This window comes from Onychomys torridus, chromosome 4 (assembly GCF_903995425.1).
Source record: "Onychomys torridus chromosome 4, mOncTor1.1, whole genome shotgun sequence".
Taxonomy (NCBI): Eukaryota; Metazoa; Chordata; class Mammalia; order Rodentia; family Cricetidae; genus Onychomys; species Onychomys torridus.
Window position 1 is genome coordinate 32,026,939 of NC_050446.1, and position 16,844 is coordinate 32,043,782.

Consider the following 16,844-nt stretch of genomic DNA (forward strand, 5'->3'; position numbering starts at 1 on the left):
AAGTGAAGGGATAGGTAACAGGGTCTAGGAAAGGTGTGACACAGTCTGGCAGTGTTCTCTGGAGAACTCTGCTCAGTCTACCCACAGTGTTCAGGAACCAAGAGAGCTGGTGCATCTGATCTGGGGTCTTGTAAGTGTGACAGTTACTGAAGCCTCAAATTGAAAATTCCAGTTCAAAGCTGGAATGGCCAACCACTACAGATGTATGCTAAATTATTTGGCTGTATATATGACCCATGAGGATAAAAGAGTACCCCCCCACAAAAAACATCACAATAAAACGTTAATCCAGACTTGCCTTATCAGCTTAATAGTTTATTAATATTTTAATTGAAAATTTTGGCTACAATATATTGTTTCAAAGAGAAATATTTTTTCATCTGATAAAAAGCTCTTTATTTTAGTATAATTAAAATCTATGTCAGAAATCCATAAATAGTATTTACCCTCATTATGCCATTACTTCAGAATCCAAAGGAAACTTAGAAATTCATTTAACATTTCCTTTGAAATAAAAACCTTGTTATTTCTTGAACGATACATGGTCCTATAGTAAAAGTATTTCAGCAACTGCACACATTCCCTAACAGCCAGTTCTAACCAGTCAACCTGACTTTAGGTGCATCAACTTCATGGAATCACAGAGCAAATCATTACTACCAGAATATAACTTCTTAAATTGAACAAAATGTATTTTATGGTGAAAATCCTGTAATCATTTCCTTTAAATTAATCTTGTGTGTTTGTGTGTGTGTGTGTGTGTGTGTGTGTGTGTGTGTGTGTGTGTTTAGGTAATGTGATGTGTTGTGTGTATGTTGACTGAAGGAAAACTTGTAGGAGCTGGCACACTTTTTCTCTGGTGTAGGTCTCAGGGAAGCAGCCTTAGGACATTAGGCTTGTTGACAGGAACACTCACAAGTTGAGCCATATTGCCCCCTCAAGCCCTTGGTTGTCTCTTCTAATTTTACTTTTTAAAATCAGTAATAATCTTTGCCAACATCTCTTGCATGTTAGGAAAGTCAGCTTTTCATAATTGTAACACAACATGAGGCAATCAGTTCATAAAGAGGAAAGTTTGGCTTCACAGTTTGCTAATTAAATAACTAATTATGATTAGTTCTGCTTGTTTATTTGAGCTAGGTGCACAACACTTTGGGAAGCTGTCAGAGCAACTATTTATTCAATGGATAAGAAGTGAAAAGAAGAGACTGGTGCCCAGGATCCCTTCTGAACACACAATCTTCAGTGACTCCCTTCTTAAAGATTCCATGACCTGTGAGCAACCCAGTCCCAAAGAGCAAGACTTAATCACATGTATCTGTGGGAATACTTAAGTTCCCAATCATAATAAACAATATCTGTTTATGTGCTTTGTTATAAGGTACATGTATTATTTATTTAAAAAAATTCTTGGTTCTTATTGACTTTCCTACATGTGAGAGAATTTCTAGACAAGTCTTTTTCCTGGTACTTATATTCAAAATTCCATGGAGATCTTAATCTAAAGCCATTCTCATGACATTGAGTAACAGCATAACCTTTCAAATAGAATACCTAACTAGGTGATAATTTTTATTTAACATCAATAAAGGCATGGTTAGTGTTTAAGTAAAAATTTCATCACCAGTTATGTTCTAACAAGGTTTGTACTATGACCTTTGTTTTGTTTTCATAAGAAATAATATAGCTTACAATGCATTTCACACTTATTGTTAGTCTTTATTTTGTCAATATTTTGAGAGAGGTGGTCTTCTCCTGGGAAGAACAAACTAATTGGTTATTTTGTGCCACACAGTGTGCTCTGAAACAAACTTACAAGTAACATTATATTTTAGGTGTTTCTGTATGAAGCTGAAAATTGTTCTTATAAGATCTGTGAAAAACTGTGTTGGAATTTTGATGGAGATTGCCTTGAATAAGTATATTGCTTTAGATAGCATGGCCATTTTACTCTATTGATCCTGCTGATCCATGAACATGGGAGATAATTCAATCTTCTGATATCTTCCTCACTTTCTTTCTTCAATGTCTTAAAGCTTTTGTCATAAGCCTTTTACTTTCTTGGTTAGAGTTACACTAAGATACTTTGTATTATTTGAGGCTATTTTGAAAACTGTTGGGCCATGTTTTTCTTCTCGGTCTGTTTGTCATTTATATAGAAAGACCACTGGTTTTTGGGAGTTAATTTTGTATCCAGTGTCTCTGCTGAAATTATCTTTCAGCTGTAGGAGTTCCCTGGTTGAATTTTTAGAGTCACTTACATATACTGTCATGACATCTGCAAATAAAGATGTTTTGACTTCTTTTCCAACTTGTCTACTCTTGATCTCATTCACTTCTCTTATTCTCTAGCTAAGGCTTCAAATACTTTATTTAATAGCTATGGAGAGAGTGGAGAGCCTTGTCTTGTTCGTGATTTCAGTGGAATTTCTTTAAGACAATTTAAATTGATTTGGCTATAGGATTGCTATAATCTGCCTTTATTTTGTTGAGGTATTTCCCTTGTATTCCTAATCTCTCCAGGAATTTTATCATGAAGGGATACTGGATTTTGCCAAACGATTTTCTTCATCTGATGAAATAATAATGTGTTTTTGTCTTTCATTTCATTTTTATGGTTGATTACATTTATCAATTAATGTACATTGAACCATTCCTGCATTTCTCTAATGAAACCTACTTGATCATAGAACAAGACCTGTCTGATATGCATCTATATTCGTAAGGGAAATTTGTCTGTAATTATCTTTCTTTGTAGAGTCTTTATGTATTTTGGGTATCAGGATAGCTGTGGCCTTGTAAAATGAATCAGGCAATGGTCCTTCTGTTTCCATTTTGTGAAACAATTTGAACTGTGTTCACATTAACACTGAAATTCAGGTAGAGTTTTGTGCTAAAGCCATTGGTCCTTGGGTCTTTTTTTTTTTTTTTGGTTAGGAGACTTTTAAAGACAGCTTCTATTTCACTAAGGGTTATAGGACAGCTTAAATTGTTTATTGATCTTGACTTAACTTTGGTAAGTAGTTATGTGTCAAGAAAATTACTCATTTCTTTTAGATTTTCCAATGTGTTCGAGTCCAGGAACTTAAAGGATATCCTTATGATTCTATGGATTTATGCAATGTCTGTTGTTATGTTCCCATTTCTTCTATAACTTAGTTAATTTTGATATTCTTTTCCACATTTTAGTTTATTTCGATAAAGATTGGTCAATTGTATTAATTTTCCAAAAGAATCTACTCTCTGTTGCATTGATTCTTTGTATCTTTGTTTGTAATACATTTATTTCAGCCCTGAGATAAATTAGTTCTTACTGTCTGCTTCTTTTGTGTATGATTTCTTCTTTTGTACTAGAGCTTTCATTTGTGCTGCTAAGATGCTAGGATGATCTCTCTCTCTCTCTCTCTCTCTCTCTCTCTCTCTCTCTCACACACACACACACACACACACACACACACACACACACACACGTAGGCTGTTAGTGCTGTGAACTATCCTCGTAGAACTGTCTTCATTGTGTTGCATATCTTTGGGTACATTGTGTATATATTTTCATTCTATTTTAGAAAGTCTTTCATCTCAATTTCTGTCTTGATCCATTTTTCCTTCATTGTAAGTTTTCTGTTGTTGAACTCTAGCTTTAATTTGTGATGGTCAGATGAATGGTATTGTTTCAATTTTCTTAATTCTATGGTGACTTGCTTTATGTCCAAATATCTTGTCAATTTCAGAGAAAGTTTAATGACGTAACAAGAAGAAGGCATATTTTGTTGTATTTGGTTGACATGCTCTGTTCTAAATATCTGTTCAGCTCATTTGGATTATAATGTCAATTAGCACCAGCATTTCTCTATTTCGTTTTCTATCAATGACCTGTCTTTTGGTATTGGAGTGAGATATTGAAATCTCCCATGGTCAGTGTGTGACAGTCAATATTTGATTTAAGCTAAAATAGTGTTTCTTTTATTAACTTTGGTGCCCGTGTCTGGTGTGTAGATGTTAAGAATTGTAATGTCCTCTTGGAGAATATTTCTTTTGATGAGTATGTAGTATCCTCTCCTATTTCTTCTGATTAGTTTTGGTTTGCAGCCTATTTTGTCAGATATTAAAATGAGTGCACGAGCTATCTTCTTGCTCAATTTGTTTGGAATATCCTTTTCCATTCTTTTATTCTTAGGTAATGTTTATCTTTGATGTTGAGGTGTGTTTCTTTGATGCAGCAGAAAGATGGATCCTGTTTTCCTATCCATTCTGTTAGTCTGTGTCATTTAATTGAGGAATTGAGACCATTGTTCTGAGAGATATCAGTGAGCATTGATTGTTGATTCTTGTTGTTGCTGGTTGTGGTGGTGGTGGTGGTGGTGGTATGTGTGTGTGTGTGTGTGTGTGTGTGTGTGTGTGTGTGTGTGTGTATTTTGCCTCTTTTGACTTTCTTGATTGGGACTATTTATTCTTTATTTTTTCTTAGATGTGATTAACATCTGTAGGATCATGTTTTCCCTCTAGCACTTTCTGTATGGCTGGATTAGTAGATATTGCTTAATTTGGGTTTTATCACAGAATGTCTTTTTTTTTCCATCTATGGTGATTGAAAGTTTTGCTGGGTATAGTAGTCTGGGCTTGCATCTTGTGATATCTTAGAATCTGCACGATATCTTCTCAGTCCCTTCTGCTTTTGAGAGTTTCCACTGAGAAGTCAGGTGTAATTCTAATAGATCTGCTTTTATGTTACTTTGATTTTCCCTTTGCAGCTTTTTTTTCTTTTTTCTCCTTTTTTATTTATTATATTTGTATTTTAATTTTACACATCAGCCATGAGTTCCCCTGTCCTCCCCCCTCCTGCCCCCGCCCACAACTTCTCCACAGCCCCTCCCCTCCATTCCCATCTCCTCCAGGGCCAAGACTCCCCTGGGGATTCAGTTCATCCTGGTGGATTCAGTACAGGCAGGTCCAGTCCCCTCCTCCCAGGCTGAGCAATGTGTCCCTGTTATAATTTTGAGGGGACTATCTGAGTGATTCACTGTAAATGTGGGATTGGGGTACAAGACTGGAGACTCTGCCACAAAGAGGAAAATGAGACTGACAGATTGGAATTGGAGGAGAGGAGAGGGAGCTGAAGATCTGCAGTTAGGCTCCTTGCTTCCCTGGACAAAGTCCACCTTATTTTAATTTACTATAATGATATCAATGGTGAGTAGTGTGTTAAATGCGCATTGACAGCAGCTGAAATAATGATTTATTGTGGTTTAAACATTATCTATCTATCTGTCTATCTATCTATCTATCTATCTATCTATCTATCTATCTATTTATTATCTATCTACCTGCCTACCTACCTCTCATCCATCATTTATCAGTCTAGATATGTGTAGGTAGATACCCATTGAAACATATATTTTAGAGCAGAAAGGCAGTTTACTATATTGATTAATTGGAAGAAATGACTAAAACATTTGTGTTCATAACACATTCCAAGATCTGCTAATGAATTGTCAAGCCCTGATATTTCACGAGTTTTCAAGTATGAAGCACCTAGTTGCTGTAGCATTTGAAATTATATTGCATCACTGTGAAAGTTCTTTTAAATCACTTCAAAATGCTTTGACAAAGGATTAACATTCTTTCTTGCTTTTGCAAATATGTAATTATAAAATATGCATTGAAACACCAAGTTTTAATAAGATTTGTAGATAATTTAACCTTGGCATATTTTCAAAAGGCATTTTTGTTTACTTATTCCTCAACTTCATCTCTCTCAGGCAAACATATTACAAATTTGACAAAAATATTTTAAGTGCCATTTCTTTATGTTGTTTCATTATTAAATATAAATACCTGATTGGATTATATACTGTATATACTTGGAACACTGCATAGTTTCTTTCTCTAACATATTTTGTAAATGGTAATTTAGAATATTATATCATTAAATGCTAATAATACACAACAGAATTTTATTTAAGATATGAGCTTACTCTATTCATTATCTATGGGTTTGTACCTATGTCTGTCTTACAGCTGTTATTTCAAGAAACCAAGAAGGTCCAGGAGAAATGGGAAAGGCTGTGCTTATTCCAAAAGATGACCAAGAGAAAATGAAAGAGTTGTTTAAAATCAATCAATTTAACCTCATGGCCAGTGACTTGATTGCCCTTAACCGAAGTCTGCCAGATGTGAGATTAGAAGGGTAAGTTTGCATGTGCTAGAAAAATCTTATGTGTTATTAAACTCCATATTTCACAATTTCTGCTCTGACTATATGAATTTTATACCAACTTAGTTATTTCTGCTTATGAAATAAATAACTGCCTTTAGTGGAGAAATATGAAATATTTTCTTTACAGATAAAGCCAAATACACTACATCGAAAGGTAGAAAGGCATTGAAGATTCCATAGACTAATAAGTATTTATCTATAAAGTCATCTTTATTTTACTCTATTATTCCCAATACCAAACAGGATATTTCATAAATTATTTGAACATAAACTTTCTGAGAATGCACCATAAACTCCATTTGGAAAAAATATATGCCAGCACAAAATTAACCAATTTATTGCATACTTCGTTGATCCTTTAAAATGATTTACTATTGTGCATGGTTTTATCTGGTGGGGAAGCACTTGCCTATGATTATCTAGGCCCTTCATTTAATTCCCCAGACCAAAATATTTATTATGGGTGTTAGCAATTTATACTGCTATTTTAATTGCTTTTCCAGTTATCATCAATGGAAGATATATCCACTCACTCCTTGAAAAATTATGTTGAAAGATGCAACATTAATATGATTGACTATAAAATGCTCTAGATAGCTAAACATATTTTCAATATAGGTTATAAAAATTGGAATGTTTAGTGGTAGTTTTATCACCCCATAGTCTTTGTAAAACACTCTCAGAAATCAAAAATGATATGTTCTGAGATTTTAGAAAGTTGTGAATATAACATTTCCATTTCAATAGACAGTATTTTCAGCTACACAATGGTATTCTTTATGTAAAAACATTTTAATGCAAGTAATATTTGTCACCAATTGTAGACTATTTGATCAATATATTGTGATTATAACAGTATTTTTACTATTTGTGTTTTTTTTTCATTTCTGAATTTGGTTTGAATGAAACCTAAACCTTATTAAAATTCTGAGGTTGGTGGTTAGCACAAGATTCATTTGGTGAATAAGCGAATGACTCCTCATATCACTATATTGTTCTAAAATGTCTCATTTAAGAAAGGAACAACTTCAGCATGGTACCATATCCTAGAAGTCCATCATTTGGGAAGACAAACCAAGAGGATCTCAGGTTTGAAAACAGCCTGAATCTAGCTAGAAATTTCCAGGCAGAGAAGGACACCATGAGGATACAGTGTTTCCAAACCACTATGGAGCAGGGAGAAAAGCAAAAAGAATCAAGTGGCATGTACACTTTTGTAGCTCAGCAAATAGATATTGGTTATTAAATGTATGCATTATAAATTTCTAAATAATTATATTTATTTCTATGTGCTTGCATTTGCTTATGTGTGTTTAGATTTCTCATTTTAAAGACATAAGTGAATTATTTTCAAAATGGTTTTGTTCATTTTAGATGCCATTTGTTATTGGGTCACAGTATTGGGTGCATTTATTTGTTTTATAATCCATGATGGGTAAATGTCATGCTTCTGGATTTAAGAAAACTATGAAATTGTTTCCAACTTTTAAAATAGTTACTTCTAGGTGTCATAAATTTTATGACAGATCTATAAGTAATGAGTTAAGAGAGACATATTTGTTGGTGAAAAGGAAAAACCGCAACACACACAACAGCAGCAAAGTCTACATTTAAGATATTTTAAAGCAATAAATACTTAAAATCTAAACTGTGGAACAATTCAGCATGTATAAATAGAACATTTACATTATCTATCAGAAAAGCACATAAAGCATCATATTTACATGGTTATTATTACATGAAATTCTAAGAGTTAAAAAAAATTCCAGGAAATAGTAGTGAAACACATAAAGTTCAATTTTTATGTTTGCTTATCTCACCCTGTGTGTCATCAGTAACAGAGATGAGCTAGCCTCGGAAGACCCTAGACAAATCATGGTCTGTGAAATTTTGTGGGGATGGCTGAATGGATTCTTGAATGACTTAATGTACCACTATCGGGGAACAATTAAATTTGAATTCTTATCAGAAGTCTAGTACCAAACTTCTATCTAAAAGTTGAGAAATAACCCTATATTTGTTTGATCTAGAATTTTTTTTTTAGATTTCATTAGTCAAAGAACAATATTTTTTATTTTATCATTTTAAAATATTTATTTATTTTACATCCCAGCCACAGTTTCAACTCCCTCCTCTTCTCCCAATCCTTCCCCCTACCCTCACCCACTCTGCACCCCCATCCACTCTTCCTTCCTTTCTCTTCAGAAAAGGGCAGGCTTCCTATGGATATCAACAAAACATGGCATATCAAGTTGCAGTAAGACTAAGCACCACCACTTTTATTAAGGTTGACCTAGGCAACCAAAATAAGGAATAAGGTTCCAAAAGCCAGCAAAGGAGTCAAAGACAGCTCCTGCCCCCACTGCTCAGAGTCCTATAAGCCTGAACTATTGATCTCCTATGACCAGGCAAGACTTCCAGTGGAATGATTAAGACATCAGCACAGCCACATAAACTTTGACCTACGGTCTGTCCTGCCTATGGGATGTACTGGGGCAAGGGTACCACAGAGATTGTGAGAGTCACCAACCAATGATTGGTCCAGCCTGAGACCCATGCCATGAGAGTGAGCCCACCTGTGACACAGCCTGGAGTGCTGGGACCCAGAGGCTGGATGGCTCAGAGACCTAGTATAGAACCCAACATGACCAGAGTGGTAAGCAATTGTTAATGTAATGATGTATAATGATATTCTGCTATATTCCTAGAATGATGCCTAGCCTGATTGTCAGCAGAGATGTTTCATGCAGCAACTAATGATACCAGATGCACAGACCCACAGCCAAACATTAGGCCAAGCTCAGGGAATCCTGCTGAATAGAGGGAAGAAGGATTGTAGGAGCCAGAGGGGTGAAGGACATCACAAGAAAATCCTCAGAAACAATTAACTTGGGCTCATAGGAGCTCACAGAGACTGAACAGCCAACCAGGAAGATGGCATGGGATGCACAAAATCCAATATTTATTTAATTGAATCATAATGATGATATGGGTGCTAGGATATATTTCAGGAGTAGAATGCTTTTTGGCATGCTTGAAGCTATAGATTCATTCTTTAGCTCTTCAAGAGTAAAGACTGGAGGACATAGGAATGAATATAGATATTAGATTACCCACACTAATAATAATTAATAATTACCCACATGGATGTAAATTGATTAATCATGTAAATGCATAAAATTTATATATTAAATAAATTGCTGAAGATCTTCACTTAGAAATGAAGAGCCCAATAAATTCATTCACATATCTATTCTATTAAAAAAAAAAAACCCTAAATGTCAACATTATCTAAAAAAAAAAAACCTAACAATGTTTACCTTGAATGTCAGTCTAAAATATATAAACAGATGAAGATTGTGGAGCTATCTCAGTCAATAAAGTGCTTGCTTTAACAGCACAGCAGCTAGAGTTCCATCCCCAGGATCCATCTAAAAGGAACAGGAATGGCAGCATGTGTCTTCAATCCTAATACTGGGTAGGCAAGATAGACAAATTTCCCAGGGAAGAAGAAAGTAGATTCATGGGACTCAGTAGGTTCACCAGCCTCTCCTAATTACAGAGATACAAAGTCCTTGTGGGAGACCCTTTCTGTTGATACTCATTGGAGATCTGTCTTTTCCTGAACAGAAACAAGTGGATTGGGGATGAGAACATAGTGGGCTGAGATGAGGGGCTGGGAGGAGAGAAGGGAGAAGGAACTGCAGCTGGAATACAAAATAAACAAATAAAATTATTTTTTTTAAAAAAAAAGCAAGGTGGCAGCCTGGGAAGAAATAACACCTGAGACAGACATCTGTCTGCAGACAGATGGGATCCACTTATCACATGCACATGCAAGAGCAGACTTAACAAGCACCACACACATACACTTTAGAAGATGTGTTCATAGATGTAATTTCAAAAATATTCAGCTTTCGGTGAAGAAAGGATGAGTAAAATTATTCATGTGGAAGCAAACTTTATGAAACATGACACATTGGAACTAAATTCTTATTCAAGGAGATTTACATATTCATATTGTAGTAACTAATATATTTAATTTGTCAATAAATAACCCACATTTTTATATTATACTAAATTATTTTGATATAAAAAATAACTGTTATCACTAAAATCACAGTAATTATGTATTTTCAGTGCAATAAAATACGGTTTTCAGGACATCTATGAGATTCATCTTATAATTTACATAAACATAAATAAAATTCTCAACAGTTACACCCAGTCTGTTCTTTTCCCTTTAACTACACTGAATGCACATACACACACACACCCTCCCACACACACATCCTCCCTCACACACAAATGTAGCTGGAGATTTCTCCAGTCCTGCCAGGGCCCTCAGCCACTCAGACCCAGTAAACACACAGAGACTTATATTACTTAAAAACTGTATGGCCATGGCATACTTCTTGCTATCTAGTTCTTATATCTTAAATTAACCCATTTCTATTCATCTATAAGTTGCCATGTGGCTTATGGCTTACCAGTGCTTTACATCTTACTTCTCATGGCAGCAGTAGCTGGCAGCTTTTCCTCTCTGCTTATACTGTCTATACTATACTTCCTGCCTAGCTACTGGCCAATTATTGTTTTATTTATCAGTCAATCATAGCAACACATTCACAGCATACAGAAAGACATCCCCAGCACACAAACACATTTGAGAGAGAAATCCTAAAATTTTGACTTAGATTGTTGAAAATGGTTAAACTGACATGATAAATACTATTCATATTTCATATGTTTAGTAATTAAATGCTTCTGTATCAAAAGAATAAATACAGATCATTTGGTTCACTTTAAATCTATTCTTTCTTTTAATATTTGGAGAAGTGGGATGAATAAAGAAACCTCTTGAGTGGTACTAAGTATGTTGTTTGGATCACCTGATCCTTGGAATTACAACAAATGAGCGGGGGAAAAATGTAGGGATTAGAGAGGGGAGCCTCTTTAATAAATGTGGTTTGAACAAGTTGCATATACCTTTAAACACATGCATGTCATCTCTTTTTATCTTAATAATCTATAGAATAGCTGAGTGGTGGTGGAGCACACCTTTAATCACAGCACTGGGGAGGCAGAGGCAGGTGAGTCTCTGTAAATTCAAGGCCAGCCTGGTCTACAGAGCAAGTTCCAGGACGGGCAAGGCTACACAAAGAAACTCTGTCTTAAAACAAAAACAAGCAAACAAAAACTAATAATCCATATAGTGATTAAATTCTTTACATACATTAAACAAAACAAAAATAAATACACGTGTTTCATTATTCTTGAAACAAGGTTTGAAGTTATTTTTTGCAAAAGAACCAGAAAAAAAATCATTTTTTTTTCTCACTAAGACAATTTAAAATCCAATGATACCATATGTCACTAGCTTTTCTGGAAGTAGCAGATACAGTATGAATCTGATGGTAATCAGTGTGTTGAGAACATGATTCCATTCTACAATGTGCAAAATGGGGTGGGGAGGGGCAGAGAGGAAATTGGTCTTTAATCATGGACACCAATTGTGCAATTTAAGACCTGACTCCATGACTCTTTTCTGCTTCTTAGCAACTCATTATTTTTCTAAGCAACAGATTCTTTTCACTGCTTATTCCCACTAATCAGTCACTCAGCCAACCAGCAAATCCCTGTTGTTAAACTAATGTAGGTAGCCTTTAAAACAACTAAATAATAAGACTGGGCCTGATGAGCAATGAAAACAATTTGTTTAAAAACTAATTATGGTATTTTATAAGTACATTTATAATAGGAAAAACTGATAAGTACAGTTGCCTTAATTTCTTAATGACATGCATATGTAAAATATTTTCAATTCTCTGTATTATATTGTTATTATGTGGAATTTTTCATGCTCACTAGCTACTCTTTTGGATTCAAGATAAGTTATAAGCTTCTAACTTCCCTTTCTATTCTGCCATTATTTTGGACTAAGAAGTTAATAGTTATTATTGAGTGAAAATTTATTATAAAGCTCTAAGCAGTAGAAACAAACTGGCAAAGCTCTTTTCATTTACTAGAATGCAGACCATAAAAGCACTCTGAAGGACTGGTATTGAGCTACTTGAAGATTATAATGTAGCTGGTATTTCTATAATAGTTCATGGATAAAATCAGGAAATAGAGAATTCATTTCAAGCATTTATATCCTAGAACAAATAACTTCTTATGTATGCACACTTGCAAGCTGATAAAGAGAAAAGAGACTGGCAGACTGGCATTAGCCAAGGAAGACTTGTTGCATACAAATATTGAGTAAGTTGTTTTCAAAGGATGAAGAGTTTTTTTTATTCCCTAACTTGTGAATAAGCCATAGTATATATTTTTCTGTGTTCAGTCTCAAGAGTGCCTGTCTATTCATATAGATTGCCTTTCTCATCAATTAAAATATGATAAATGTAGCAGTGGTTTCATAAAGGAGAACTAGAAAATGAGAATATTAATTGGATTTCTGATCTCTCTTCCATATCTTTTCTTTTTAATTTGAGAATTACTGTGACTCTCATATGCTGGTGAATTTTTTTCCTGTAAAGATAATAATGACTACTATAATACTGTGGCATATGTGCTCATGTGTGGAATTAATTTCATTACTCATCTTATAAGCTCACCCTTTCCTTATCCCTGTCCCACATCTCTCTGTGCATTTCCTTGGTGATAGGAATTCTATTATCTTATAAGTGTTCTTTCAAATGAAAAACTAATATAAACCTGTTTATTCATGGTTTTGGAACACATTTTAGTACCACTATCGTTACAAAGTATGCCACATCACCTCATTTATAATCAAGTAGCTTTCCTCTGCCACCATTGCATAAGCCAGTTTTTGACTTGCTGTTAATTTTTAATGACTATAATAAAACATATGAAACACAAAACCACCTTGTGTGTTCTTCAATCACAGTTCAGTAGCAGTGAGTTTAAATGGGGTGTCAGAATGTGCTATCTCTGAACATTCAACTTTATGACTAAGATCAGTTTTACCTGAGCATAATTGAGATAAAAAATAGGCTCAGGTAAAATTAATTGTTGTCTTCCATTTACCTAAACATGGTTTATACATTTCACATGTAATGGTGTAGTGTACCTCTTATGCAAGGAAGAAAACAATTTGACTAGCAGAGATAGAGACAGTTTCAAGATAATCTGTATCAACTAAATATTACTGAATAATTTTTGTCTTACATTAAATCCTCCCACTTAAAAAAAAATTAATTACAATTTCCCACTTCTGTAATACCCAACCCCCTTTTTTCTTTGTTTTATCATTTCACAGTTTATCACTTATTGTTAGAATGATATTCAAGGAAACCGCAGTGCTAGTTGGTATATAAGCATCAAATTGCAAAGATACAAAGTGTTATGAGAACAGAAACAGTAACATAGATCTCTCATTACACAAAGCTCACTTTGGGGGGAATTTAGAGTGTGTTCCACAGCAGAGAGAGATGGGTACCATACCATCAGGCAGAAGGACCTAAGCTAAATCCAATAAACATGGACTGTGTTCAGATGGATTACATTTTGATTTTCTTAAAAAGGTGAAAAGCACTCAGTATCAGATAAGAAGCATTCTGGGCTTTGGTGGCTAGTGATTCACTCATCCTCTGAATCAGCTCACTTGTTCTACAGGCTTTGAGGTATGTGAGAAAGTGACTAGGTGTGCAGAGTGGCAACTATAGCCAAGATGACTACAGTCATGTGAAACATCTCTAAAAGGTCCATAAAGCCACTGCATTTATTTATGTTATTGCAATTTCATTCCGTTCTACAAAAACCTAGATGCCTGCAAAGATTAAGTTATTAGCAACACCAACAAGAACACTGACATGCCCTTTTTCTGTGAAAATATTTCTGATATGCCTTTTGTCAGTTTAGTTTAAAGGCCTCTGCTATCAACCTAAGGTGAGAGGAGATTTTTGCCTCCCTACAGGTATATTCACCTTGTGGAGCAACCCATATTCAGAATTCGTGTAATCTTGGGGAATTGAAACTACAATAAAAAAATAACAACACTGTGCATGGTGGCACCCATCTACCATTTCAGTACTTGGGAGCTTGAAGAAGACTTATCAAAAATTGAAGATAGCCTTCAGCTACCAAATGAATTCCAATGTGGGGCAGTAGAAAACTATCTCTAAATAAAATAAAATAATAATGATTAAATCACATTGTCCCATTTTCTGGCCATCACCATTCTTTTTTCTATCTATGTGTACTTTATTGCTGTATGTGCCACAAATATTTGAAACCATAATGTGTCTGACTTTTGTGTCTGACATTTAATTTCATAATTAAATTAATTTCAAATTGCATCCATATTGTACCATATGTCAGAATTTCCTAAATGTTTAAGTCAGAATAATATGGTTAGACAGATAGATAGATGATAGATAGATAGATAGATAGATAGATAGATAGATAGATAGATATGTGGGTGAATAGAAAAACAGATAAGATTTAAATATGACATTTTTTCATACATCAGTAAGTGGACACTTGCATTACTTATGTCTTTGGCTCTTTCCAGTACTGCTAATCTAAACATGGGGGTGGGTATCACTCTTTGAGAGCCATTTTCAAATTGTTTTGTCATAAGCTGAGAGGACTAGTTGCTGGATCAACACTCTCCAGTTCTCTGTTTTCCGAAGCAGCACCCTAACTTTACAGTGCTGCACTGTTTACATTTCAGTCCACATGGGCACCTTTTTCCTTAAACTCTTCCTACTATTTCATTTAATTTTAATTTTATGTTGTTAATATAGTTTCCCTTTTTTTTTGATACAGGATCTCATGTATCCTAAGTTGACACCAAACTACTCATGATGTGGCCAATATTGGCTATGACATCCTAAATCCTCCTGCCTCAACCTCCCAAGTAATGGGATGACGCATATGCATCACCATGGCTGGCTTTTTCTTGGTTGTAGACATCCTATGGTTTTGGTTTTAATTTTCATCTAATTAGATGATATGGCATAAATTTTCATATTTTTCAGCCACTGGTAAGTTTTATCTAAAGTACATATTGAACTTTGTCCATTTTAAAACTGAGTATTTTTATTTGTCCTTTAGCTATATGTGCTCGCTATCCATTCTATTTATTAATTTTATCAGAATAACATTGAAAACCTAGTCTCATGTGTAGATTCTCCTTTTACTCTGATGATTTTTATTAGACACCATTGAATTTTTAACGTTGTCATAGTTTACTATATCTATTTTTCTTTTTATCATATTTTTATTTTTTATTTTCTGAGATTATATGATTTCCCTCCAAGCCTTCTCATATTCCCTTCTCTCTTTCAAATACATATTCTCTTGTTTCATTTATATATATATATATATATATATATATATATATATATATATATATATATCAATTGGTGTTCTTTTCCCAAGGGAATGTGGTTTTAATTGAAGCATAATTATATTATTTTCTCTTCTCCCTTTCCTCCCTCCAACCCCTTTAAGCTACCTTCTTTTCAAACTCCTTTTATTAATCCTTATACTCCAAGTTGATAGCCTTTGTTTTATTAATGATACACAGACACACACATACAGATGTGTATGCATAAATATCTATATATGTATTGCAAATATGTATAAATTGCTGGGCCTATTTTTCTTATTTGTGTGTATGTGGATTCAGGGCTGACCATTCTAAATTGGACAACCAATAAGGGGACTCATTCCTGTTATAGGATAATTCTCTTTCTCTCAACAGACATTACTTGCCTCCGGTTCTTTTGGAACTGTTGGTTCTGACCCCACACAGGTTTTCAACTCCCAGGTTAACATGTTCATTGTTCTGGTCTTGTTCATGCACCTATTTCTTGGAGAGAACTTTACACTTCAAAGTTTCTGGCTCTTGCAATCTTTCCCCCCTCTTTAGTGTTATTCTCTGATCCTTAAATGCAGGAGCTTTACATGTATCTACTGGGTGCTGGGCTCCCCATAATCCTTTCATCTCTGCATGGTGTCCAACTTTTGTTTTCTTTGATAGTCACTTTGATGATGGGTGGTAACCAGTCCTAAATTTCCCTTGGTTGCCTATAAGGGGATAAGGATGGGACCCTGTTGCTGCAGACACCATGTGTTTAGGACACAGGACACTAAGAATTTCATCTGGAATGAAAGCCTCTTTCCTGTGGTCTGGCTTCCATGGTTACAAAAAATACTTTGCAAACTGCCAAGACAGGAAAGCAGTTACACAGTTCTACCCAGGTGCAACACCTATAGACCACAAAAATTACCAGCTTGGTAAAATATGCATAAAGGTGCAGAAATGGTACTCATGTGTTGTTTCTAACCAACAGCTGTCTAATTGAACATTTACTAGGAGGGAAATCATATCTGTTGCCAGAAAACTGGCCACTTTCCTGAGGCTAGCAAGTTCTTATTCCTCGGTCAATAATCTACTTCCACCATTTTACTAGACAATCAAAATTCCTAACTACACTTTAAATCTTATCTGTCATTATTTTAAACATATTTAAGTTATTTCTGAACCCAATGTAACCACATTTTTGTTTGTTTGTTTTGTTAATGGTTCCTTTTTATAACTTTATACTTTTATGATATTTATTATTATTATTTAGTTGTATTTTGGATTAGT

At 34.5% G+C, this 16,844-nt stretch overlaps 1 protein-coding gene across 4 annotated transcripts in view; it reads left to right on the plus strand.

The window, feature by feature from the left end:
- The window catches only part of Galnt13 (polypeptide N-acetylgalactosaminyltransferase 13), a 597,204-nt gene that overhangs the window by 231,335 nt on the left and 349,025 nt on the right, over positions 1 to 16,844 (plus strand). For all 4 annotated transcript variants that reach the window (XM_036185829.1, XM_036185831.1, XM_036185830.1 and 1 more), the window contains exon 4: positions 6,019 to 6,187. In XM_036185829.1, the coding sequence (XP_036041722.1) occupies positions 6,019 to 6,187 (169 nt within the window). The remainder of the gene's footprint in view (positions 1 to 6,018; positions 6,188 to 16,844) is intronic.